This window comes from Pleurodeles waltl, chromosome 4_2 (assembly GCF_031143425.1).
Source record: "Pleurodeles waltl isolate 20211129_DDA chromosome 4_2, aPleWal1.hap1.20221129, whole genome shotgun sequence".
In the NCBI taxonomy this organism is placed as follows: domain Eukaryota; kingdom Metazoa; phylum Chordata; class Amphibia; order Caudata; family Salamandridae; genus Pleurodeles; species Pleurodeles waltl.
This window is the reverse complement of record NC_090443.1, coordinates 242279852-242306208: the sequence shown is the minus strand read 5'-3', so window position 1 is coordinate 242306208 and position 26357 is coordinate 242279852. Positions and strand designations below refer to the sequence as shown.

The 26357-nt window shown below is 45.9% G+C and overlaps 1 protein-coding gene across 1 annotated transcript in view; it reads left to right on the top strand.

The window, feature by feature from the left end:
* The window catches only part of BRINP3 (BMP/retinoic acid inducible neural specific 3), a 932759-nt gene extending 907026 nt beyond the window's left edge, over positions 1 to 25733 (top strand). Inside the window, exon 8 of the mRNA XM_069231092.1 lies at positions 24383 to 25733. Coding sequence (XP_069087193.1) covers positions 24383 to 25499 — 1117 coding nt within the window. The 3' untranslated portion in view covers positions 25500 to 25733. The remainder of the gene's footprint in view (positions 1 to 24382) is intronic.
* The last annotated feature ends 624 nt before the right edge of the window (positions 25734 to 26357 follow it).

Here is a 26357-nt window from a genome sequence, read left to right as displayed (position 1 = left end):
GCCGGGCAGGGAGAGGCTTCCTCCTCTCCCGGCCGTCCTCTGACTTCGTTCCGGCCCCAGGCAGGGCCTTCCGGTGCCCCGGGGGGACTCACAAGAGCAGTCCTCGCCCCGGGGGCACCCACAGGAGCACGCTTGCTCCTTAAGATCAAAAAGGAGTTTTCCTTCGTGCCCTGGGGGCACAGTGCTGAGCGCGAACCTCGCGCTCGGGGATATCTTCGGAACCCGGCTGCGGCGGTGATTTCCAATCAAGCGCTTTTCACAGCGCTAGGAAAATTAGGCAGCCTGGGCTGCGGCGGTGATCTGGGGGTCCCAATCAAGCGCTTTTCACAGCGCTAAGAAAATTATGCAGCCTGGGCTGCGGCGGTGATCTGGGAGTCCCAATCAAGCGCTTTTCACAGCGCTAAGAAAATTATGCAGCCTGGGCTGCGGCGGTGATCTTCTTTTAGCAAAAGAAAAGCGCTTTCACAGCGCAATGGCACATCAGCAGCCTCAGCAGTTAAAAGAATGCCTTGTTCCTGGTTAAAGCATTCTGCGCAAAGGTTTGAAGGATCGTTGCAGGGGTCAGGGGCCACAGCACCCTGCCCCTGGGAACAACTAAACAAGAAGGAGCACAGGGCTGGTGGGCCCAGCTACAGGCCAGCACAAGGGGTGCAGATGGTGGCAGTTCCTCCTAGTGACCAGGCAGGTCACAGGTCAGCACAGCAGCAGCAGTCCATGGCGGTTTCCTGGTGAGTCCATTCATCAGCGTTCTGTGTCCAGTTTCAAGTTCCAAGAATGTTCAAATTGTGGGGAAAATTCCCCTGTACTTATAGTCAGTTCTTACAGTGTTTTACAGTGGTAGGGAGAGGAGGTTCCAGCCAGTTACAACTGGTTCTGGGAGTGCCCCCTCTCTCCTTTCAGCACAGGCTCCAAACATCAGTGGGGGGTTAACGACCCTATTGTGTGAGGCCAGGGCACAGCCTTTACAAATGTAGGTGTGCCCCGCCTCTCCCTTCTCTCAGCCCAGGAAGACTATTCAGTATGTAGATGCACCTCAGTGACACCTCCACCCTCCCTGTGTACAGGCTGTCTGAAAAGTATGCACAAAGCCCCAACTGTCACTCTGCCCAGACGTGGATTGGAGTCAGGCTGCAAAACACCAGAATCATAAGCACAGATAAATGCGCACTTTCTAGAAGTGGCATTTCTGTGATAGTAATAAAAAATACACCCACACCAGTAAGCAGTATTTATTATCACCATCACAACCATACCAAACACGCCTACGCTAGCCCTCATAAATCAGACAATACCCCTACACATAAGGCAGGGCATTTCTAATGCAATCCTATGAGAAGGCAGCACTCACAGCAGTGAGACACCAAGTTAGGCTGTTTGTCACTACCAGGACAGGCCATGCAATATGGCACATGTCCTGCCTTTCTACATACATGGCACCCTGCCCACAGGGCGTACTTTAGGGGTGACTTACATGTAGTAAAAGGGAAGTTCTGGGCCTGGCAAGTAAATTTAGATGCCAGGTCCCTGTGGCAGAAAACTGCGCACACAGGCCCTGCGCTAGCAGGCCTGAGACAGGTTTGAAAGTCTACTTCAGTGGGTGGCGCAAGCAGCACTGCAGGCCCACTAGTAGTATTTAATTTACAGGCCCTGGGTATAGAGATACCACTGTACAAGGGACTTATAGGTAAATTAAATATGCCAATCAGGTATAAGCCAATCATACCAACTTTAGATGGGAGAGCACCTGCACTTTAACACTGGTCAGCAGTGATAAAGTGCTCAGAGTCCTAGAGCCAACAGCGAAAGGTCAGAAAAACCAGGAGGAAGGAGGCAAAAAGACTAGGGATGACCATGCGTATGGCCAAAAGTCCAACACAACCCCCTACCAGCCAAAATCCAGGGGAGAACAATCAATACCTTGATGTACTTTCCTGATTGGGGCGATAGAACAAGGACCCAGGCCCACAACAGCAGGGGCATGTTCCAGTTCTACGCCTTCCTGACTCCACTGGGATCTCTCTGTCAATGCGTCCCAGGCAGCCTAGACCAACCCACGGGGATTCTCTAGCTGCCAATGGCCAGAACCAGGCCCCAGGCCATCTAGGAGCCTCTGGTCTCTGAAACCATAATGAGTGGGGGGCGGTAGCCCCAGGTGCAAAGCAACCTGTCTCCACTCCATTTTTGATCAGTTCAGGGGCTCTACCCTGCCACTGATCCACCAACCTAGGGTCCGCACCCATAGGTTCTACAGGGGCTAGAGGCGAGGCTCTCCTCCCTCTACCCCTCCTTCTAGGATCCCGCCCTCCTCTCCTAGGAGGGGTATCACCAGAATCCACACTTGCCAGGGTGCTGGGTACAGCAGCCCTGCACAACTTTCTCGCCAGCCCAGGATCACTACCTGGCGACTGACCACCCAACCTAGGGACGACACCCTTGGGTTGCACCGGGGTCCGGGGCGGGCTTCCCCCTCCCTGAACCCCACTTCCAGAGTCCTGCGTCTCCCCACCTCGGGAGAAGCCACCAGAAGTTTCACACAGGGGGGTGAGCACACTAACCGCCCCCCCAACCAGGTCAGAGTTTACCCCCTGAACCTGTCTATCTAGTCCAGGGACGACACCCTTAGACTGGACCATTGCCCAGCGAACCAGGACTTCCTTGGGAGCACACCTACCCCCTACCAGATCAGAGCTTACCCCCTGAATCTGGCAATCCAACCCAGAGTCACTACCCTGCGGTTGAACCACTGCCTGGCGCACCAGGACTTCCTTGGGAGCACACGTACTCCCCATCAGGTCAGAGTTTACCCCCTGAACCTGATCATCCAACCCAGAGTCACCACCCTGCGGTTGAATCATTGCCTGGCGCACCAGGACTTCCTGGGGGGCACACCTACCCCCCACCAGGGAAACACTTTCCCCAAGGGCCACACAAGAGTCTGGCTGGCGCAAGTCTCCTGACCTCTGCCCATCGGACAGAGTCTGGATTCCCCCCAGCCCAGAAATGGTCTCACCAAGGTCATTCCTGGGGGGCTCTGCACTCAGAGCTGACCCCTGACCCTCCAGGTTCTCCACTGGGGCCCGCAGCCCCCTCTCAACCCTATGCCTGGATTTCCGCCTCCTCCGCTGTAGAGCGAGACTACCAGACACCAGGACCGGCGGAACGCTATCACCAGCCACCCGCCCAAGTCCTAATGACAAAATGGGATCCTTCTGAACAGCTGGCCCTACGGCACAGGCTAGGCTCACCTCCTGGCGTTCACTCATGGAACCCTCCAGGACCTGGGACTGGAGCTCGGGTACCCTGGGCCTCAGCCCAACCCCATTCCCTCTCCTCTGAGACTGGACATGGGGTGCCTTACCCGCCCCAATACACTGGGACCTACCTGGGACACAAGCCTTTCCCACCACACCTGGTTGGGAAACACCTAGACCACTCTCATTAGGAACACCCCCTAATGTCACACCAGACCCTCTGGTACGCAACCAGAAGTCTGCCTCCTTTGCAAGCTCCCTGGGGTCAGAGAGCTCACACACTGACAAGTGTTGGCGTAACTCTGAAAAACAACAACGAAACAGGTGCTCTCTGAGAATCAGATTAAACAGCCCTTCAAAATTGTTTACTGTGCTACCCTTCACCCATCCATCTAGTGCAATGCAGCAAGCCTCCACAAACTCCTCCCAAGACTGGTGGGACAGTTTCTTACCACCCCTAAACCTTTTTCTGTATTCCTCAGGGGAGAAACCATACTTCACAATCAGTGCGTTCTTCACAGCGGAGTACCCCTCCCTGTCACTCTCTTCTAGAGTCAGTAGGGCATCCCTCCCCTCCTCAGGAATAAAACTCCCTAGGCCAGTTCCCCAATCCTTCTCAGGGATCCTGCGCTCTACCAGAGCCTTCTCATATTCCTTTAACCACTGACGTATGTCACCCCCCTCTTGGAACCTAGGTACCAGATCTATGGGTATGTGAGTAACCTCTTTGCTACAGCACTGTACATTGCTGCCACCACTGGACTCCACCTGCAACGCTGGTGAGTCCAGAACCTTCAGACTGCGCTCTAGAGCGAGTCTTTCTCTGGCAAAGGCCCTCTCTGCCTCTGCCATTCTCTCCTGTACTAAGGCCTTCTCTACCTCAGCCCTTCTCTCCTCAACAGCTAGGCGCGCTAACTGCAACTTCAGGTCCCTCTCTTCCCGCCTATCTCTTAGCTCATCAGGCGTCAAGGAATGAGAGGTAGCCCTGCTTCTTACACTGGACCCAGCAAGGGACTCCCTATCACTGGGGCCTTCCCTGTCAACTGGCGTCCCCAACCGGTCATTCTCACCCTCCTGATCAGTCTCTCTACCACTCTCTAGGGATGAGGTCTGGGAGCCCTCCCATTGGGAACCCTCGCTACACTCAGGATCCTCTGGGTACCCCCTAAGCACACTCCCTCCCTGGGTAAATGTCACAAACCTTTCAAAGAAATTCAGAGATCTCCTGAGGTCCCCTTCTACAGGCAGCCCTCTCTCTCTACAGAACCCCTCTAATTCCTCCTGCGTGTAAAACGGCAGGTCCTCTAAATCAAAGGTAAGCCCCATCTTAAAAAGGTACAAATAACTCAACTGTGACAACCACAATACCCAAGCGTGAGAACTGAAAACAGGAAAAATGACCAAAGAGAGAAAGTTAAGAGAAGCCAAACATGTGATGGTCTAAACGCAATCCTTGTAGTGAAATAATGAGTCACAATGGTATTGTGCAAGCGCAAGTCCTATCCTCACCGCTGACTTCCAATGTTAGAAATGGGGTTTCTGGTTGGCTAGGGTATGCACCTCAGCCAGGCAGAACTTACCCACTCTAGTCAGGGCAAGGGAGTTACACGTCCAAGATAACCCCTGCTCACCCCCTTGGTAGCTTGGCACGAGCAGTCAGGCTTAACCCGGAGGCAATGCGTAAAGCGTTTGCACAACACACACATACATGTGACGCAATATCCCCACCACAAAGGAAACACAACACCAGATTATATAAAAATACACTGTATTGTACACAACGTAATTATTAGACCAACATCACATAACAGTACTATCCTGCTACCTTAGCAGTTGTCAGAACGTTACACATTAGTTACTCTGCAAACTAGCAGTAGTCACACATAACACACAGGTTACTCAGTATTCTGCAACATAAGCAGTAGTCAGGAAACACGTAATTACATTAGCACACTTGTCACAAGAATATCATAAAACGCCCATAGTAGGAACATTAGAAAATCTATGGCAAGTTAAGCAAACATATTAGCAAGGCATGCCCATAAAAGGAACATGTGCACACATATGTAAAAGCATCAAAATACAGGTAGGCAATACATCATACTTAATAAAGTCTGTAGCAAGAACTTCCATTATGGGTATATTGGCCCTTTTACAGGTACCTGACTTGACGAAGAGGCACTCCCAGTGCCTAAAACGAATAATGGGGCCCCCGGCGCTCTTCTGTGCTAAACGGGGGCCTCCCTGATCTCCTGGGGACAGGGGAGGGCGGCACGCACCTCCTCTATGTCACAAATGAGCCCTTCTAGGGACCGTGAACACTGGGGGCCCCCCTAGGCCTCCACCGGCCCTCTCGAGGGGGGCCCAGGCCTGGGAAACCTTTAGAGGGGGAGGGGGGCGCCTCGCACCCCCTCCTAGGTGAAACGCGGGCCCCTCCCGGGACCCGCTAACTCCTGGGGTCTCCCGGGACCTCCGTGGCCCTGCCACTGGGAGACCCCTAGATAAAAGGCTCCTGGCCCGCGAGGGGGCCAACAAGAGAGAGCTGGGGGCCAGGGCGAGCCTCCGGCGAGGTCTCGGTCTGCCCGTGGCCCACAGGGAGCCCCTCTGGGCTCAGCCGGGCAGGGAGAGGCTTCCTCCTCTCCCGGCCGTCCTCTGACTTCGTTCCGGCCCCAGGCAGGGCCTTCCGGTGCCCCGGGGGGACTCACAAGAGCAGTCCTCGCCCCGGGGGCACCCACAGGAGCACGCTTGCTCCTTAAGATCAAAAAGGAGTTTTCCTTCGTGCCCTGGGGGCACAGTGCTGAGCGCGAACCTCGCGCTCGGGGATATCTTCGGAACCCGGCTGCGGCGGTGATTTCCAATCAAGCGCTTTTCACAGCGCTAGGAAAATTAGGCAGCCTGAGCTGCGGCGGTGATCTGGGGGTCCCAATCAAGCGCTTTTCACAGCGCTAAGAAAATTATGCAGCCTGGGCTGCGGCGGTGATCTGGGAGTCCCAATCAAGCGCTTTTCACAGCGCTAAGAAAATTATGCAGCCTGGGCTGCGGCGGTGATCTTCTTTTAACAAAAGAAAAGCGCTTTCACAGCGCAATGGCACATCAGCAGCCTCAGCAGTTAAAAGAATGCCTTGTTCCTGGTTAAAGCATTCTGCGCAAAGGTTTGAAGGATCGTTGCAGGGGTCAGGGGCCACAGCACCCTGCCCCTGGGAACAACTAAACAAGAAGGAGCACAGGGCTGGTGGGCCCAGCTACAGGCCAGCACAAGGGGTGCAGATGGTGGCAGTTCCTCCTAGTGACCAGGCAGGTCACAGGTCAGCACAGCAGCAGCAGTCCATGGCGGTTTCCTGGTGAGTCCATTCATCAGCGTTCTGTGTCCAGTTTCAAGTTCCAAGAATGTTCAAATTGTGGGGAAAATTCCCCTGTACTTATAGTCAGTTCTTACAGTGTTTTACAGTGGTAGGGAGAGGAGGTTCCAGCCAGTTACAACTGGTTCTGGGAGTGCCCCCTCTCTCCTTTCAGCACAGGCTCCAAACATCAGTGGGGGGTTAACGACCCTATTGTGTGAGGCCAGGGCACAGCCTTTACAAATGTAGGTGTGCCCCGCCTCTCCCTTCTCTCAGCCCAGGAAGACTATTCAGTATGTAGATGCACCTCAGTGACACCTCCACCCTCCCTGTGTACAGGCTGTCTGAAAAGTATGCACAAAGCCCCAACTGTCACTCTGCCCAGACGTGGATTGGAGTCAGGCTGCAAAACACCAGAATCATAAGCACAGATAAATGCGCACTTTCTAGAAGTGGCATTTCTGTGATAGTAATAAAAAATACACCCACACCAGTAAGCAGTATTTATTATCACCATCACAACCATACCAAACACGCCTACGCTAGCCCTCATAAATCAGACAATACCCCTACACATAAGGCAGGGCATTTCTAATGCAATCCTATGAGAAGGCAGCACTCACAGCAGTGAGACACCAAGTTAGGCTGTTTGTCACTACCAGGACAGGCCATGCAATATGGCACATGTCCTGCCTTTCTACATACATGGCACCCTGCCCACAGGGCGTACTTTAGGGGTGACTTACATGTAGTAAAAGGGGAGTTCTGGGCCTGGCAAGTAAATTTAGATGCCAGGTCCCTGTGGCAGAAAACTGCGCACACAGGCCCTGCGCTAGCAGGCCTGAGACAGGTTTGAAAGTCTACTTCAGTGGGTGGCGCAAGCAGCGCTGCAGGCCCACTAGTAGTATTTAATTTACAGGCCCTGGGTATAGAGATACCACTGTACAAGGGACTTATAGGTAAATTAAATATGCCAATCAGGTATAAGCCAATCATACCAACTTTAGATGGGAGAGCACCTGCACTTTAACACTGGTCAGCAGTGATAAAGTGCTCAGAGTCCTAGAGCCAACAGCGAAAGGTCAGAAAAACCAGGAGGAAGGAGGCAAAAAGACTAGGGATGACCATGCGTATGGCCAAAAGTCCAACAGGTGCATATAAAGCAGAAGCCAGACATGTACAACTATGAAGCTGACACAAATAACTAGGCCCACAAACTCCAGCTGTGTATAACACCACCATGTTTATGGGGGTGAGCATGCAGCACTTGTCTGTCAGGTTGATATTGTGGGAGGGCCTAGGGCAAGTAGCAAGGTCAGTGAATGTCAGTGTAATGAACTCCATTATTTCTTTTAAACTCAGTCTTTCTTTTTGAACCGTCAGTTTGCAGGGGATTTTTAGGCATAGTGCAGGGACTTCGATTGACAACAATTGAAGATCTGGAAGTCTCACCTCATGACTTCCCAAGCATCCTGGTCATTTCATTATCTTGGTCACAAATATTTCTAAAGAACCATCCTCCTAAATAGGAGAATACATTTAGGTAAATAACTGTACCACTGTTACTTTAATTGGATTCTAACCATGCACATTTAGGGTGTTTACCCTACTAGATTAGACTTTTAATTTTTGTTGGTCCTGATGAATTGCCCTTGACCTAGGAGTGGCACATGCAGCAAGAATATTGTTGAACCTTTCTTGAATTCCAAGAAATATATACCTTGCACCTTCTCTCTGCTTTTAATCTCTAACAAGAGCAACCACTGTGAATAAAGTTAATTTGGGTGCCCTTAGTTAATTTTAATTAGCTACCATGTCCAGTCTACTGCTAGAAACCCATCCTGCAACAACTACAGCGACTGCCAGTGGTAAGGTAATTTCTTGACCATTTGGCAGAAAAAAGGTCTCCACTAAAGAGTCCCTTTTAGGGGCCCATTCGGTATTGTAGTGCACACCCAACAAGGAGCTGACCCTATGATGAAGCATGGCACTACGGTGGGTGGGGGTCTACATATCCTATAAAGGTTGCCTCCTGTGTCCTTTAATGGTTCCTACAACCAGTTCTTTGGGACAGACGACTGCACACTCTTTTTGAGTCGTGTTGGCTGATTGTGCCACTTTAGAACTCACACTTTTGTGCAGTTCAACAACTCAGCCTGTGGTGCTCTGACCTACCTACTCTCACCAACCTGTCAGCCTTTAGTCGCATGTGGCCTTGCAATTAGTGTCCGCTCCTTTACCACTTCTGATTTTTCTCATAGTTGCAGTGACCGATGCAGACAGTGTTTGATACCATCCTTTCTACTCCAAGCCAGGCGCATGTTTTGAGGCTAATTCATGGGCAGGATTGCATCTGAAGGCTACTGAGGTGGGCCCTGTTGTATCCTTCATAGCCAGGCCAGTTCTGCACTCTCGCTGTTAGGAGGACTGCAAAAGTTGAAAGAATGTTCCCCTTCATTCCGTCCATGATGATGCACTTGTGAGGCACCATAATATGCTTCAGTTTATGGGACGAAATACATTTTGACTGTATTACTCTAAATCTTAAAAATGAATAATAAGTAGTATTCTTTTGAGAAGCGCATAAATTATCTTAAGGAGTGCTACATTTCCACAGATAGCGGAAATTAGTATATCCGCAACAGAGCTAGGCGCCGGGGCAGGAGGGGCAGGAGAGTTGGACTAAATGTACACTTTTCGTCATTTTCAGTACATGTAAATTTTCCAACATTCTTTCAGCTCCATTCTTAGAGGCTCTTTAGATTTGCAGACTGATGGATAAATATCTAGTGTCAGTCAAAATGGCTACGGGAAAGACGGAATAGATGCTTAATGTTACGACTATCTGCCAAAATATGACTCTTGCATTGACGCCAGTGGTATTTCGGTAAATATGTACCTTTATCGCAGACAAATCAAAATACCACCATGACAAATCTATTTGGGCCTGATTTAGAGTCTGAGGGGCGAGTTAGAGTTTGGGGACGGGTTACTCCTCACAAATATGACAGATTTATCGCCCGCATTATTGCAAGTGCTTGTATCCTATTACACTTTTAATATGGCGGCGGAGAGTCCCTCAAGTTTGTGACGAAGTTCCAGCCCCTAAACTCTAAATCATGTCCTTTGTGTTTCGGCTAATACTACCGACATATTCAGACACCTTCGCCGTAAAACCGCCTACTTACCTAACATTTGATGGGAGGGTACATGATAAGACCAGGCTATTGTCTGGAATACATCCTGGAACAAGAACATTTCTGTCTTTGTATTAGACTTCCATTGCGTGTACTTTTTAATATATCTAGTGCAACAGACACACATACTTTTTCTTTAACCACATACATATTTTTAAAATGTTGGTTGTCCATGGGTGGGCTCTACAGATCTGAATGATTATCTCAACGCTTTGCGTTTCCCAGTGCAAACCAACTTCTCACTGTTAACCTCTCGTCTTTGAAAAGTGCCCAGGTGTGCACACCAGTTGTTGAAATTGATCACCGAGCTGTATAAATTGGTTTTCGCTTCGAATCCGCTCCGCTCTGTCTTTATTTTGCATTTCATGCCTGCGTAGCTCTGGAACGCTGCCAACCCGCTCCCACTGATAACAATCTGCCTGCCCTACCATGTGGCATTCTGTCAAATAGATGTCTGGATCCTAAACAGGCGACAACCAGAGTTTTCATATTTTTTTGAATAGCATAAAGGGTTGAGTTGTGGATACCAAGGACATGAAACCCACTGCAGTCGGAAGTTTCATTCTATGACTTTTGGCGCTTGTTAACTCAGTGGCTTTGTAGCGAACATTTTCTGGCTGCGTAATTGCGGATGTAGGTTGACCAAAGAGAAGATTAGGACACTGACTGCGTATAGAAACAGAGAAAGAGAGAGAAGGAGAGCGACGGAGAGACATAGTACAACAATTGCAGCGATTTTTAAAATGAGCATGAAGTATGAGTGTGTGTCCCTGAGATGGCAACATCGGAGAGACAGAATTAACACCTATTGCGAGTTCATAGGTGAATAACATGCAGATTTTTATGTTTAACGCAGCAAATTCCGCATGATAGAGAAAATACTGCATGTTTTTCCCTGTTACATTTCTGCAGGTTTGAACTGCTGGCACTGAATAAACATTGAGTTATTCAACACATCCAATAATTAGTTATCCTATGTGTTAAATACCTTCAAGCACACTAGTCAGACCCATGCCTAAAAACTCCCGTTTAGGTATGACTCGTATTCCGACTGATGTCTAAACAGGAGCTTATGCATGAGTATGATTATTACAGCAACTTGCACTCAGGCTCAGTATGTTTTTGAGCCTGTGTATTTGTCGACCTATATTCACATACCTGTCTGCCTTTCTGTTGGGTCAGAGAAAACAGAACAAAAACTGGTTCCTGCCTTCTAAGTCACACATATTCAGTAGCTTCTTGCCCAACAATAAAAGACAATCAACATTCTAAGAATGTGCACATACATTGTTGCTGCATACATTTCACCACAGAAAGCAATCCCTCAAAGACTAAACTATAGCGCTTACCCACAAACAAATCAGTGTCATATTTCTGCTCGAAATCAAATCCATTTGATACAGACAACCTTCAGAAATATAGGACCACTGAAACCTCCAGAACATTTTGAGGTAATTAATAAAACTGTTGAATCCCACCTCCGTCCACAAGCTTCACAATAGCTGCCTTCTCAATCAACTATCATCAGACTTGTGCCCAAGCCCTGGCATTTAAAGAGCCGTCCTCAAAGTCTGGGTGATGCCCAAGAAGTAACCAAAAAGCTCAAAACATGACGGGTAGCTCTAGGCCTCAGCCCAACATTTAACACTATCAACATCAGTTAACTGCTTTCCTAAACAAGGTGTCAGCAGGGGTCTTAGACAACTCTCATCTTCTGGAGCATCTCAATGACATAACCGAGTCTGCTTTCTCAACAACAACTCTCTCAATAATGTAGATACTGTCAGCCAGCAACAATCACCAGTTATAGTACATATCAGTAAGTCCATTTTGAAGGGTTGCTGGAAGCCAGATCATCTTCTTGCACTCATATACCACTGACATCCAGCTCAACATATGCATTGTCCAGAAACAAAGTGTTGGACCTGGCCCTTTTTTCGGGGTTACTCCAAATTTTCTTCCCTTCCTCCTCCTATTTTTCTGACTTTGTTTTTGTTGGCTTTAGGCCTCTGAGCACTTGACCACTGCTAACCAGTGCTAAAGTGTAGGTGCTCCCTCTTCTCAACGTGGAATAATTGGTTTACACCTGTTTGGCATATTTGATTTACTTGTAAGTTATGTTATGTTAAATAGATTTAGAAAGCACACACCTACCCATGAGGGCTGCCCAGAGCTAACTGAACCCATGGAGAATTACACAGGGAAGAGCACACTACTTATGTGAAGAGAAAAGTCTTTAGTTGCTTTCTAAAGCTACGTAAGTTGGTGATAGGTCTCAATTGCAGGGAAATGGGACTCCACAGCTTAGCTGGCAGGAAAGCAAAGGATCTAACCCCACTTCTAGATCTCTGGATCCTCGGGATAGCCAGGAGACATTGATAATTGGATCTTAGGCTGCTGGTGGCATAGTAGGGGGTAATGAGATGTATTTTAAATAAATAATTTTTTCACTGGTAACCAATGCAGTTGAGTCAGTGCTGACTGGACTGACTGAGATCCAGGGATGTGTAATAGCACTCTAGCAGCTGCATTTCCAATTATCTGAAGTCTTTTAATGACATACTCTGGGTTGCCTAAAAATAACAGATTTCCATAATCTAAATGGGAAAGGATAAGGCATTGAATTATTGTTCTCCAAGTCTCCATAGAGAGCCATCTAAGTGTCTTCCTAAGGTCTCCTAACAGGGCAAAACATGACCCTGCTACCCTCGTGGCCTTTAGTGCCTGTTAGAAATGGGGTTTTTGTTGGCAGTCAGGTTACCCTCTGTCCAAGCAAGAACCCTCTGTAATATGTGCTTATACTGACATTTGTTTTCATATAGATTTAGTATAACATGTTTATGCTGTCATTTGTATGGCTTGCCTGTCTTAGTTCTTTTGTATTTATAAGTTCTATGTTCCATGTGACATCAATAAGTTCTATGTTCCATGTGACATCAGACCCTCGGGTTCTGGAGCTTGGTGAGTGGACAGTTGGAGTTGGCTCTGGACCTCAAAGGGTGTTGATGACAGTCGTGGATTCAATAATAAAGATACAACTTAATCTTACTCTGGACTTGTGGAAAGAAGTTTTCTTCTTCCATCTACTGCCACCTCTTTGCTACACCCTCACTCTAGTCAGGGTAAGTCACACACAATCCAAAATTATCCTGTGCCCACCCTCTGGTAGCTTGGCACGAGCAGTCAGGCTTAACTTAGAAGGCAATGTGTAAAGTATTTGTGCAATAAATCATACAATAACACAATATAGCACCACAAAAATACACCACACAGTGTTTAGAAAAATATATAATATTTATCAGGATAATTGTAGGTCAAAACGAATAAAGATGCAATGTGAAATTGTAGAGATATCACTGAAAAGTGATATCAAGGGCCTGATTACAACTTTGGAGGAGGTGTTAATCCGTCCCAAATGTGATGGATATACCACCAGCCGTATTACGAATTCCATAGGGTATAATGGACTCGTTATACGGATGGTGGTATATCCGTCACTTTACCGTCACTTTTGGGACGGATTAACACCTCCTCCAAAGTTGTAATCAGGCCCAAAGTATCTTAAGTCTTTAAAAAGCAAACAAAGTCCCTTTCAAGCACAAAGTACCTGGTTTAAAGTGGATCTCCGCAAAGGGCCGCAGAAGAAGAGATACGTGGAAAAATGGTGTGTGCGTCGATTTCTCCCCTGCACACACGGATTTGCGTTGTTATTTTTCACGCGGGGAAATCGTGCGTCGTTTTCCGGCGTGCGGACAGTCTCTTTCTGTGGGTCGTGGGATTACCAGAAGTCCCGGGGTCTGTGCGTGGATTCTTCGGCTTGTTTTCCGGCTGCGCGTTGTTCCGGGAGGCTGTGCGTGGAATTCTCGTTCCCACGGTAGGCATTGCGTCGATTTCCCGTCTGGAAGTTGGGCGGCATTGTCCTTGTGAGGCCGTGCGTTGAAGTTCCGGTCACCCCGAAGGTGTTGCGTCGATCAGCGTCGGTGTGCAGCGATTTTCTTGCCGCGGAGCAAGCTGTGCGTCAAACTTTTCAGCCCACGAAGAGTCCAAATGAAAAAGAGAAGTCTTTTTGGTCCTGAGACTTCAGGGAACAGGAGGCAAGCTCTATCCAAGCCCTTGGAGAGCACCTTTACAGCCAGACAGGAGTTCAGCAAGGCAGAAGGACAACAGCACAGCAGCAGTCCTTTGTAGAAAGCAGTCAGGTGAGTCCTTTAGGCAGCCAGGCAGTTCTTCTTGGCAGGATGCAGGTTCTGGTTTCTTCTCCAGCAAGTGTCTGAGGTGGTAGGGCAGAGGCCCTGTTTTATACCCAAATGTGCCTTTGAAGTGGGGGAGACTTCAAAGAGTGGTTTAGAAGAGCACCAGGTCCCCTTTCAGTTCAATCCTGTCTGCCATGGTCCCAGTAGGGGGTGTGGCAGTCCTTTGTGTCAGAGCAGACCCTCTACCCTCCCAGCCCAGGAAGACCCATTCAAAATGCGGATGTATCCAAGTGAGGCTGAGTACCCTCTGTTTGGGGGGTGTCTGAGTGAATACACAAGGAGCTGTCAACTAAACCTAGACAGACGTGGATTGTAAGGCACAGAAAGATTTGAGTGCAGAGAAATGCTCACTTTCTAAAAGTGGCATTTCTAAAATAGTAATATTAAATCCAACTTCGCCAGTCAGCAGTATTTTGTATTACCATTCTGGCCATACTAAATATGACCTTCCTACTCCCTTCAGATCAGCAGGTGCCACTTCAACAATGTATGAGGGCAGTCCCAATGTTAGCCTATGAAGGGAGCATGCCTCACAGTAGGGTAAAAACGAATTTAGGAGTTTTACACTACCAGGCATGTAAACTACACAGGAACATGTCCTGCCTTTTACCCACACAGCACCCTGCTGTAGGGGTTACCTAGGGCACATACTAGAGGTGACTTATGTGTAGGAAAAAGGGGAGCTCTAGGCTTGGCAAGTACTTTTAAATGGCAAGTCAAAATGGCAGTGAAACTGCACACACAGGCCTTGCCCTGGCAGGCCTGGGACAAGGTAAGGGGCTACTTGAGTGGGTGGCACAACCAATGCTGCAGGCCAACAAGTAGCATTTAATCTACAGGCCCTAGGTGCACATTACTAGGGACTTATAAGTATATTAAATAGTCCAATTGGGTATGATCAAAAGTTACCATGTTTACAGGGAGAGAGCGTATGCACTTTAGCACTGGTTAGCAGTGGTAAATTGCGCAGAGTCTAAAAGCCAGAAAAACAGAGTCCAAAAAGTGGAGGGAGGCAGGCAAAAAGTTAGGGGGACCACCCTAAGGCATGTCAGGTCTAACAGTGCCATAGTAAGATCTTTGGCTAGGAGGACTCCCAAGCTCTTGACCTCCTTTTTTGGAGGGGTTCTCTCTCCCAGACACTTAGACCAGCTGATTTGATTCTATAAGAAGGGATTTTTTCCAATCACCCTAACCTCAGTCTTATCACCATTCAGTAAAAGGCAGCTCTTAGTCATCTAGATATGTATTTGAACCAAGCAAGTTTATAGCTGCAATGAGGTGGCCTTGGAGTTTGGAGACAAAGAGATGGCAATTTGGGTGTCATCTGCGTAGGACATCATTAAGAAGCCGGCGGAGCAAATAATGTCTGCGGCGGACGCACATAGACATTAAGGAGAGTAGGACTCAATAATGAGCCCTTAGGGACACAACATTTAAGCTTGTAACTCTCAGAACAAAAGGCACTCTCCATGATCTGAAAACTTCGATTGTCGAAAAAAGATGACGGCCAGTTAAGCACTGTTCCCCTAATTACAAGAGCTTCCAACCTACCCCTGAGGACAGAATGGGAGACCGTGTCAAAATATGTGCTCAAATCTAAATGAATAAGTGCAGCTGAGCCTCCATGATCTAGAGATTTCCAGATCTCTTCAGTAGCAACCAGGAGACCCGTTTCTGTACAATATCCCAGGCGAGATCCTGTTTGCGTCTGAAGCAGCAGGTTATTGATTTCTATGAAGTTAGTAGGATACTTAGGGCCAGATGTAGTAAGCGTTTTGCATGGCGCAAACTGCGAAAAATGCAGTTTGCGCCATGCAAAACGCGAATCGCGATGCTCATTCACATTTTGCAAGTTGGTACCGACTCGCAAAATGTGAATGCGACTCGCAAATAGGAAGGGGTGTCCCCTTCCTATTTGCGATTCGCACCGCAATGCCAAATTGCTTTGTGACCGCGAACGCGGTCGGAAAGCAATTTGCATTTACCACCAGTGTCACACTGGTGGTAACCCATTCGCAAAAGGTCCCCATGGGACCCCTTCCCCTTTGTGAATGTTACCATAAATGTTTTTTCAGAGCAGGCAGTGGTCCAATGGACCACAGCCTACTCTGAAAAAACGAAACCAAATGGTTTCGTTATTTTTTTGTATTGCAACTCGTTTTCCTTTAAGGAAAATGGGCTGCAATACAAAAAAAACAGATTTATTTAAAAAGCAGTCACAGACATGGAGGTCTGCAGTCTCCTGCAGGCCACCATCCCTGTGAGTGCAGGGAATCGCAATGGGGTTGCAAAATACGACCCACCTCATTAATATGAATGAGGTGGGTCTTTGCGACCCCATTGCGATTCGCAGACGGTGTATGAAACACCGTTCTGCATCTGATTTTGCGATTCGGAAATTGCGAGTCTCACCGACTCGCAATTTCCGAATCGCAAAATCAGAAATTGCTACATCTGGCCCTTATTCACCAGTTTTCTGAATAATCTTGCTAGTGCCTGGTAGTAGAGAGATAGGTCTGTAATTATCCACTTTGTCTGGATCTAGGGAGGCTTTTTTCAACAAAGGCCTGACTCTTGCATGCTTCCAGAGATCCGGCACCTGTCCCTCTTCCAGAGAGAGACAATATAGGGAGGTCAGCACAACTAAAATGATGTATCCTCCTTTTAGCAATATATTAACAGGAAGATGGATCTGCCAGAGAGCCAGATTTGATAGTGCTGGCTGTTTCTCTACCAGCTCACCTAAGGAAAGACAGAAAAGGTAGGAGACAGATGCTTTCCTACCATATTGCCCTCCAAGCCCTTAGAAAGAATCAGATTGCTTTCAAATGAGTCATAGTTTGAGTTAATCTTGTTAATAAAAACTTTGGCAAATTCTTCACAGCACTCCTTCGATGGGGAGGGGCATAATCTTGTTACTTTAGGGTTTAAGAAGGCAGCCCCTTTTCTTGGATGATCCTGACACCCAGGTCAGAAGAGACCTCTCAGGCCTAAAGGAGCTGTATTTTGGCAGCTGCACTGTGCGCTAATGGGCAGCTGCGTTACTATTCTGAATGCTGGGGATCAAACAAAGTCTCCCTGTAGGGTCCTGAAGTTTGTGACTCCCCCTTCTCCTTTTGGGATGGACTGTGGGGGCATTGGTTACACTCTGGTATTGAGGGACACTACAGGGAAGGACCCTGAGAACAGCACAGGACTGTATTCAGAGGCAGAACTGTTTGAGGACTGGAGCAGATTACTGTATCACATGTAGTAGGTGCGCAAGGACTCAGTGCCCTACATCTCATTTTTAGCAAAACGGATGGACTGTACCATAACTTGCCTAATAGGAGAGCAGATGTGCTGTGAGCTTTGATTTTATGGTTAGATGTTGTGATTCATGTGATTGTTGCTAAACAAGTCTCCATTACTTGCCAAGTATTTATTATATGTTATATTATTCTTGGAGTGATCAGGATAATGAGTAATTGCATTATTTATACTTCATGTCATTTTTGGTCTTGTTGGATGTATAATATAGCAATCTATTTTTACCTAATCCTGTGTGGAGTCTCTTTTCTGGTGTATTCATGGGGCAACTATGTGAGTGTGTTACACAAACGCTTTACACATTGCCTCTAATGATAAGCCTGCCTGCTCTACGCTAAGCTACCAGAGGGTGATCACTGGACATCTTTGGTGTGTAACTAACTTGCCTCGACTAGAGTGGTGGGTTCTGTTTGGCTTAGGTGCATACCCTAGTAAACCAGAAACCCCATTTCTAACATAAATAAAGTGGCAGGCAATAGAAACCCTTCTTTTCACCAATGTAATCGTTGTTTGGTATTATCTCAGATAAATCTGATGAAAACAAATTTGAACTACTGTTCCTTCACACTAAATGACCATCTAACTTCCTAACTCTTCAAATTCTTCCATTTATCCCAGGCCAATATTTCCCTCAGCACCAATATCAGAATCCTACAAGATACACTCTAGAATAGATTCTTAATGTTCATATCAGATATGTATGTTGCACATTTAATTGTTTGTCCTCCCTACAGGGCCGGCTTTAGCACTGGTGGTGTCTTGTGTGACAGTCTTTATTGGTGCCCTCCACCTCATGACTACCTCCTCGGATTTCCTCACTGCCACCCAGCAAATGTGCCCCTCATCTCTCCATAAACCCCCTTTCACATGTATTAAGTTGTTTTAAAGCACTTGTAAAGGCTGGCTTTACTAATCAACTCAGCTAACCACATCAAATATAGTTCTGTTCCTTGCAGCAGGCATATTAACCCTCTAGCCTATTTTAGGGCAAGTCAAAGCTGCTGCTGGACAAAACTCCCATTTCTCGTCCTAACAGGAACGTTGATAACAAGAGGTATCTTGTCATTTTAGGCTGGATGCACAATTAACTTTTCAGCAGGTGCTTTTAAATCGCAGGTTTCCAAGTTATTGCTAAACACAGCTCCCCTCTGAGGTCAGTGCCCCCCAATCCAGGTCAGCACCCAGTGCGGCTGCACTACTCGGACCGCCCTAAAGTCGGCCCTGCCTGCCTACCACAATCAATCTTCTAATTCATCCCATCTGACTTAAGTGGAGGTACTAGGAATTACCATCATCTCTAGTTTTGACAGTGGCAATTAAATGTTCCTCATACAAGCTTGGGCAGGCACAGAATGCCATGGCTGGCCAGCTACCCAGAAGGAAACCCTTGAACTCCATGTACCAACCATGTGATTACTTCCCTGACATTAGCCCCAGAGATACTATCAAGCCCTCTTTTTCACCCACAAATGCATCCACGTGAATACTCCACAGTATAACAGGCATACAATACATCACTATGCTCCACAAATCTTTCTTCAATTAAATCTAGGCCAGAACTCCAATCATAAAGATGTAAAGGTTTGCCTTTCCACGGTCCTAGGTTATTAAATGCCATCTTTGTAATCATTTTCACGACAGTCAACTGCGTCACCTTCAGAAAACAAAATGATACAAACAGATCTTTTCTGATTTCTCTGTGCTCCCATTGCTCTTAACTTAAAAGTAGTCAGAATGATGAAACTTTTAGTGGTGCATCATATGTGTTTCTTTTTTAATTATTTTATGCTCCCTGATGCTAACAAAAATTTCTAAGATATGTACGTCCCAAATTATTTTACACATTGACAATATTTGGCTCAGCACAATCATAATAGTTTAAGCCTGCAACTCCTGTGCAGAAGAAATGTTTGCCGAATGGATGCTTATCATTTTAATCATATTTTCAACAATACCATTACACCAGATTTTGGAATATGACATGATGTGAGATAAGGAAAGACTGTTTGACTTCTTCATGCATGACTCTCTTAATGAAGACATTAAAGACCATTTCTATGAATAAGTAACACAAAGAACTGCATACTGCACCTCATGTTGTAAGCATCACCCACAAACCCAATATAGATGAAATGGATCTAGCAGCATGGTACCACTAAAAGGAGGCAAAGCTGGAAAAATGGACCTCATCCAGGTGCCAAAGTGTCAAAATCTTGAGTTTTCACTCAAAATAATTTGTTGGAAAGAGAGAAAAAGCGTAATGCTTCCACATGCCTGGTAAGAAGACAGCATAAATGCCTTCTACAGATCAGCTAATGAAGACTGACAAATCATAGAGAGTTGCTCTGCCCCATTGCCCTTCAATCACTGCTTGTTTAAAGTCCACACCAATATCCTGCTTATCTCTCCAGGAGACTCTGCTGCTGCTTACTCGATGAGGGTGTGACAACAAACACCCACTACACAACTTCCCTGATCACTGTGTGCAGCCTAATCACGTGGAATTGCAAAAATATTCATTAAGATTACACAGGTTTATGCAAGAATAGTAATTCTGCATTTAGAGCCTTTTTCCCAATGCAAAAATGCCCCTTTCTGTCCAAAATGGGCACGAGGATGCATTTTGCACTAAGAAATAATGCTAAAAGCAGAATAACACGAATAGGGAGTGGGTGCTGCCTCATGTGGTCGCTAAAAGTGCACTTGCGCTAAGATGCATTAGATTTAATCAGAGCATAATTACTGGAAAAACCAAGAGATCTCTCATTATTTATCTTTTAATGCGCTTCCTCATTGATTTGTAAGTTTGTGTGGGCTTATCCATGAATGTAGAATTGAGTCAATGGATAGATGAATTGATAGGTCAGTGAGTGCATGGATGGTGAATAGGTGAGTAACTAAATGAATGGATGAATAAATGGGAGTGCCTGGGGACATGGATGAATGCATGATTGACCGTCTGAAAACCAGGACTGTCACTGAAAATCCAGGACATCTGATGACCCTATTATGCGTGGCCTACCTAGTTCAACCCCACCCCCCTCGGGTCCCCATCCCTGGAAGAGTTAAATGTGCCTCTCGAAATGAACATCATGCTACCCCAGAATTGTACCAGCTCTAATCCTGCCTATGACCAGAACATCAGGAAATTGTACCAATGCTTCTTTAGTGGCATAAGCACATAAACTGTAAAGCAAATTGGATTAGAGCACCCTCATTATCACCAACAAAGAGACTTTTCTGGACATCTGTTACTCTTCCATTTCCAAATCCCACATTTTTCATGAAAATTAGGGGAGTGTGGTTGCATGTATAGACTCATGTATCCACCTTGTCTCCTCTGCTTATATATAGTTCTTGGGCTCGTGTGGTCTCTAATTATATGTCCCCACCTAGACATTAGCCACTAGATAAACATGGATTGTGTATGTTTTTATGTGGGCATGGAAGTTCAAAATATGTGTCACAGTCGTACATTAAACTTTGAGAAAGTTCATTGTTGTAATAGTTCTCCCATGATTTATTCCTGGCCTGTGTCCCTCTACCTTTACCTTACCTTGGAACCTTCCCTGTTTCCACTTTTCAACCTGGACATTCTATGTACAGCTTACTGACACAGCTGACTGGAATGGTGATGGTGTGTTACGATAGATAATAAAGATGCCTGATCTTACAACGCTCATGGAATCATTCTTCACAATGCTGGCAGTGAGTGCCTTTTGCTGTGGGAGGCCAGCAGCACCATTACCCTTAACAAGTACTGCACTAGAATTGTGTGCAAAAAAATAACACAACAGCCCTAGCTAAATTCCTTAGAGAAGTTTTTATGGGACACCAGAAATACGATTACGGGCAATGGAGTAGAATTTACCTCTGACCTAATGAAGCAGTTGTTAGATGAACTTCATATCCAACACAACAGGACAGCCCTATATTGCTCACGAGCTAATGGGTTTGTTGACAGAATTAATAGAATGGTGAAGGAGTGTTTATAGAGAGCGGAAGTATCCGCAAATCGAGCTTTTTAAGAAGCTATCCAGGCCTATCATACAGCACCTAATCGTGTCACATGGATTTCTCCCCTCTTATCGCTCAGAAGTAGAAACCCCAGAACATTCACAGCTTCATGGTTGAGGAAAACTAAAACTGTTCTGGTAGACAGAGAAAAGTGTCAGAGAGAATATGCACACAGCAAAACAGATACAAAAGCAGATAGGATGTGTCGAAACATTTGAAAGCTCTGCCTTTTAAGGATGGGATTGGGTCTGGTTGGATATGCCCAATCAGTGGAGCGTGGATGGGCCCAGGTTGTCTAACCCCATTAGGGTAATTCAGGTTGGAAAAAATGTGATGATAGAAAATGGTCAAACATGTGGTATGGACAAGATTGTTCCTCATAGCCCTGCTCTTTCAAATGTGCAGAAGAACGGAAATCAAAATTCAGGTAAACCGGTGAAACTTAACCATGATTGTTCTGAAGGAGTGAAAAAAGTATGTTCGAACTCAAGGTGGCATAAGGACTATGGCCCATTTTTATGGGAAAGTTGCACAGTGCAGCGCAGTGTCACTGAGAAAGGGCAGGAAAGCAACGTATTTAAGGCATACAGCGCATTCCTGTCCTTTTCCAGTGTGCTGGCGCACAATGGGCTGACTGGCACAAATGCAGGCACCATTGCACCATGGTGCAAGGGTGACTTTTTTGCATGCAGGATTGTTTTTGTGCAGCAAAGTGCATCTTCATGCACAAAAATAATCTTGGGAGGCTTTTTCCTCTTTCTGTGTATACTGCAGACATTGAAATAAGGCTAAAGGCTTTAGTCCTACCTTTATGTCTGTCCTGTCCTGGTTTTTGCTTCTCAATATGTGGTCACCTTATAGCCTAAGTCCGATGCATTGCAACTTCAAGTCATGTCACGTTTAACTGGAAAAAGATACCCCAGCATTCCTTTCCTCTTCTTGGGTCTTATCAGTGCCATGGCATTGAGACCATGGGATCTACAGGGAGTGCAGAATTATTAGGCAAGTTGTATTTTTGAGGATTAATTTTATTATTGAACAACAACCATGTTCTCAATGAACCCAAAAAACTCATTAATATCAAAGCTGAATATTTTTGGAAGTAGTTTTTAGTTTGTTTTTAGTTTTAGCTATGTTAGGGGGATATCTGTGTGTGCAGGTGACTATTACTGTGCATAATTATTAGGCAACTTAACAAAAAAAAATATATACCCATTTCAATTATTCATTATTACCAGTGAAACCAATATAACATCTCAACATTCACAAATATACATTTCTGACATTCAAAAACAAAACAAAAACAAATCAGTGACCAATATAGCCACCTTTCTTTGCAAGGACACTCAAAAGCCTGCCATCCATGGATTCTGTCAGTGTTTTGATCTGTTCACCATCAACATTGCGTGCAGCAGCAACCACAGCCTCCCAGACACTGTTCAGAGAGGTGTACTGTTTTCCCTCCTTGTAAATCTCACATTTGATGATGGACCACAGGTTCTCAATGGGGTTCAGATCAGGTGAACAAGGAGGCCATGTCATTAGATTTCCTTCTTTTATACCCTTTCTTGCCAGCCACGCTGTGGAGTACTTGGACGCGTGTGATGGAGCATTGTCCTGCATGAAAATCATGTTTTTCTTGAAGGATGCAGACTTCTTCTTGTACCACTGCTTGAAGAAGGTGTCTTCCAGGAACTGGCAGTAGGACTGGGAGTTGAGCTTGACTCCATCCTCAACCCGAAAAGGCCCCACAAGCTCATCTTTGATGATACCAGCCCAAACCAGTACTCCACCTCCACCTTGCTGGCGTCTGAGTCGGACTGGAGCTCTCTGCTCTTTACCAATCCAGCCACGGGCCCATCCATCTGGCCCATCAAGACTCACTCTCATTTCATCAGTCCATAAAACCTTAGAAAAATCAGTCTTGAGATATTTCTTGGCCCAGTCTTGACGTTTCAGCTTGTGTGTCTTGTTCAGTGGTGGTCGTCTTTCAGCCTTTCTTACCTTGGCCATGTCTCTGAGTATTGCACACCTTGTGCTTTTGGGCACTCCAGTGATGTTGCAGCTCTGAAATATGGCCAAACTGGTGGCAAGTGGCATCGTGGCAGCTGCACGCTTGACTTTTCTCAGTTCATGGGCAGTTATTTTGCGCCTTGGTTTTTCCACACGCTTCTTGCGACCCTGTTGACTATTTTGAATGAAACGCTTGATTGTTCGATGATCACGCTTCAGAAGCTTTGCAATTTTAAGAGTGCTGCATCCCTCTGCAAGATATCTCACTATTTTTGACTTTTCTGAGCCTGTCAAGTCCTTCTTTTGACCCATTTTGCCAAAGGAAAGGAAGTTGCCTAATAATTATGCACACCTGATATAGGGTGTTGATGTCATTAGACCACACCCCTTCTCATTACAGAGATGCACATCACCTAATATGCTTAATTGGTAGTAGGCTTTCGAGCCTATACAGCTTGGAGTAAGACAACATGCATAAAGAGGATGATGTGGTCAAAATACTCATTTGCCTAATAATTCTGCACTCCCTGTATGTTTGGGCATGCTTAGACGGCTTTGCTGTCATTAAGAGGGGCTGTGGCCTTGCAGTTAGGGCTAGACGGCACACAGATAAGATTATACACAATTAAAATTTTGTGATTTTATTGTTCTTTCTATACCTAAGATTATTGTTCTCTTCAAATGCTCTAATAGTAATCTTTATTGTTCCATAGCCCGTAAACAAGACTAGCTAGGTTTTTGCCCCTTTAGCCTTAATAAAATAGATAAAATATGATTACACAACTATTAGAAGTAGCAAAAGTAATTAAATGCATTTGCATTTTCTGAACAGCTGTCCTGCAGAATTTACAAAAATAAATCGATTGAGTTCCAGTTGAAGTCTTTAATGTCTACTAGGGATTTGTTTACATTCACTAATGGTAAACGGAACGTCCTTTGTTTGTGTGCACGCCATACTTATTTGTGTCAAATGAGTGATCATGTTCTTTGCTTATGTTTTACAGACCCTCTGCGTACTGGCTCAATCGAATGCAGTCCTTCCTGTACTGCAGTGAAAATGGACTCCTGGGAAGCTTCTCTGAAGAGACTCACTCTTGCACCTGCCCCAACGACCAAGTCATTTGCCAGGGCTTCCTTCCTTGCGTGGTTGGTGATGGTGCTTCGTGTCTGACCTGTGCACCAGATAACCGCACCCGCTGTGGCAGTTGCAACACTGGATACATGCTGAGCCAAGGAATTTGCAAGCCTGAAGTGGCAGACTCTACTGAGCATTACATTGGATTTGAGACCGACATGCAAGACCTGGAGATGAAGTACCTTCTGCAGAAAACTGATAGGAGGATTGAGGTGCACGCTATCTTCATCAGCAATGACATGCGCCTGAACAGCTGGTTTGATCCTTCATGGCGCAAACGCATGCTTCTCACTCTGAAGAGCAACAAGTACAAGTCCAACATGGTACACATGATCCTGGGGCTCTCCCTTCAGATTTGCTTAACGAAAAACAGTACCTTGGAGCCTGTTCTAGCAGTGTACGTCAACCCTTTTGGTGGCAGCCACTCTGAGAGTTGGTTCATGCCTGTGAACGAGAACAGTTTCCCTGACTGGGAGCGGACTAGGCTTGACCTCCCAGTGCAGTGTTATAATTGGACGCTGACCCTAGGCAACAAATGGAAAACATTTTTTGAGACCGTGCACATCTATCTGAGGAGTCGCATCAAGTTCAATGGCCCAAACGGCAATGAAAGCATTTATTATGAGCCTCTGGAGTTCATCGATCCCTCGCGCAATCTTGGGTACATGAAAATCAATAGCATACAGGTATTTGGCTACAGTATGCACTTTGACCCGGAAGCAATTCGAGACTTGATCTTGCAGCTGGATTACCCCTACACTCAGGGATCACAGGACTCGGCACTCTTGCAGCTTCTGGAGATACGTGACCGTGTCAATAAACTTTCCCCGCCTGGGGCTCGTCGCCTAGACCTTTTCTCCTGCCTGCTTCGTCATAGACTCAAACTGTCAACCAGTGAAGTGGTGAGAATCTTGTCCGCTCTTCAGGCCTTCAATGCCAAATTGCCAAACACAGTGGAATACGAAACAACCAAATTATGTAGTTAACCATACGAGCCAAGCACAATACAAAACTTTGAAGGAGTTTTTACAGTGCTTTTGTGGAACAATTTATGTTTGGAGGAGTATGTTAAAATCTTTTTTTCTCCAGTATCTGTCTTATACCAATCAATAACATTCGATGGCAACTTAAACCCGTGAACTCGCTGACAATGAATATACAGTATTATACATGCAATTTTTTGGTTTATGAATGAAATAAATACTGACACCAATCTAAAAGACATTCTACTTTTTACAACAAATTTCATTTGTAATTTTATATGTTCCACGGCAGTGCTTTTGTGCACTAGTCCTCTAGAGGGAACATAAAAGGATACCAATAAAATTTTGTAGTTGAACAGTTATTAAAAAGAACTGCTGTGAGATTCTCTTTCTTTTTATGATATGACTTACTTGTTGAAATAACTTACTCAGTTCAATGACACAGTCTAACAGCACCTTAACACAATTTCTTTGAATAGAGTTGCAATTATTATTTGTGTTTTCAGAACAACCTTTATGAGAGTATAATGACTCATGCCAATGTTAAAAATACGAAGTAGTTAGAGATTAAAACAAGAACACAGTCACAGCAGTAGGGTTACCTGCACTTGCTAAGCAAGAGCCTTTAAACAAGAAAAAACTGTCATTGCGTCTAGATGGTTTATTCTATAGCCTTAGAACCCGCCGTAGTGGGCTCTACCGGCTATTAAAGGCCCGCTCCCCGAGTTAAATGCCCGAGCTGAAGACGAGGGCATTTAACAAGGGATAGGGACTTTAATAGCCAGTAGAGCCCGCTACGGCGGTTCTAAGGCTATTAGAACATTCTGCCACTCAGGGCAGAATGTTCTATTAAAAAAAAAA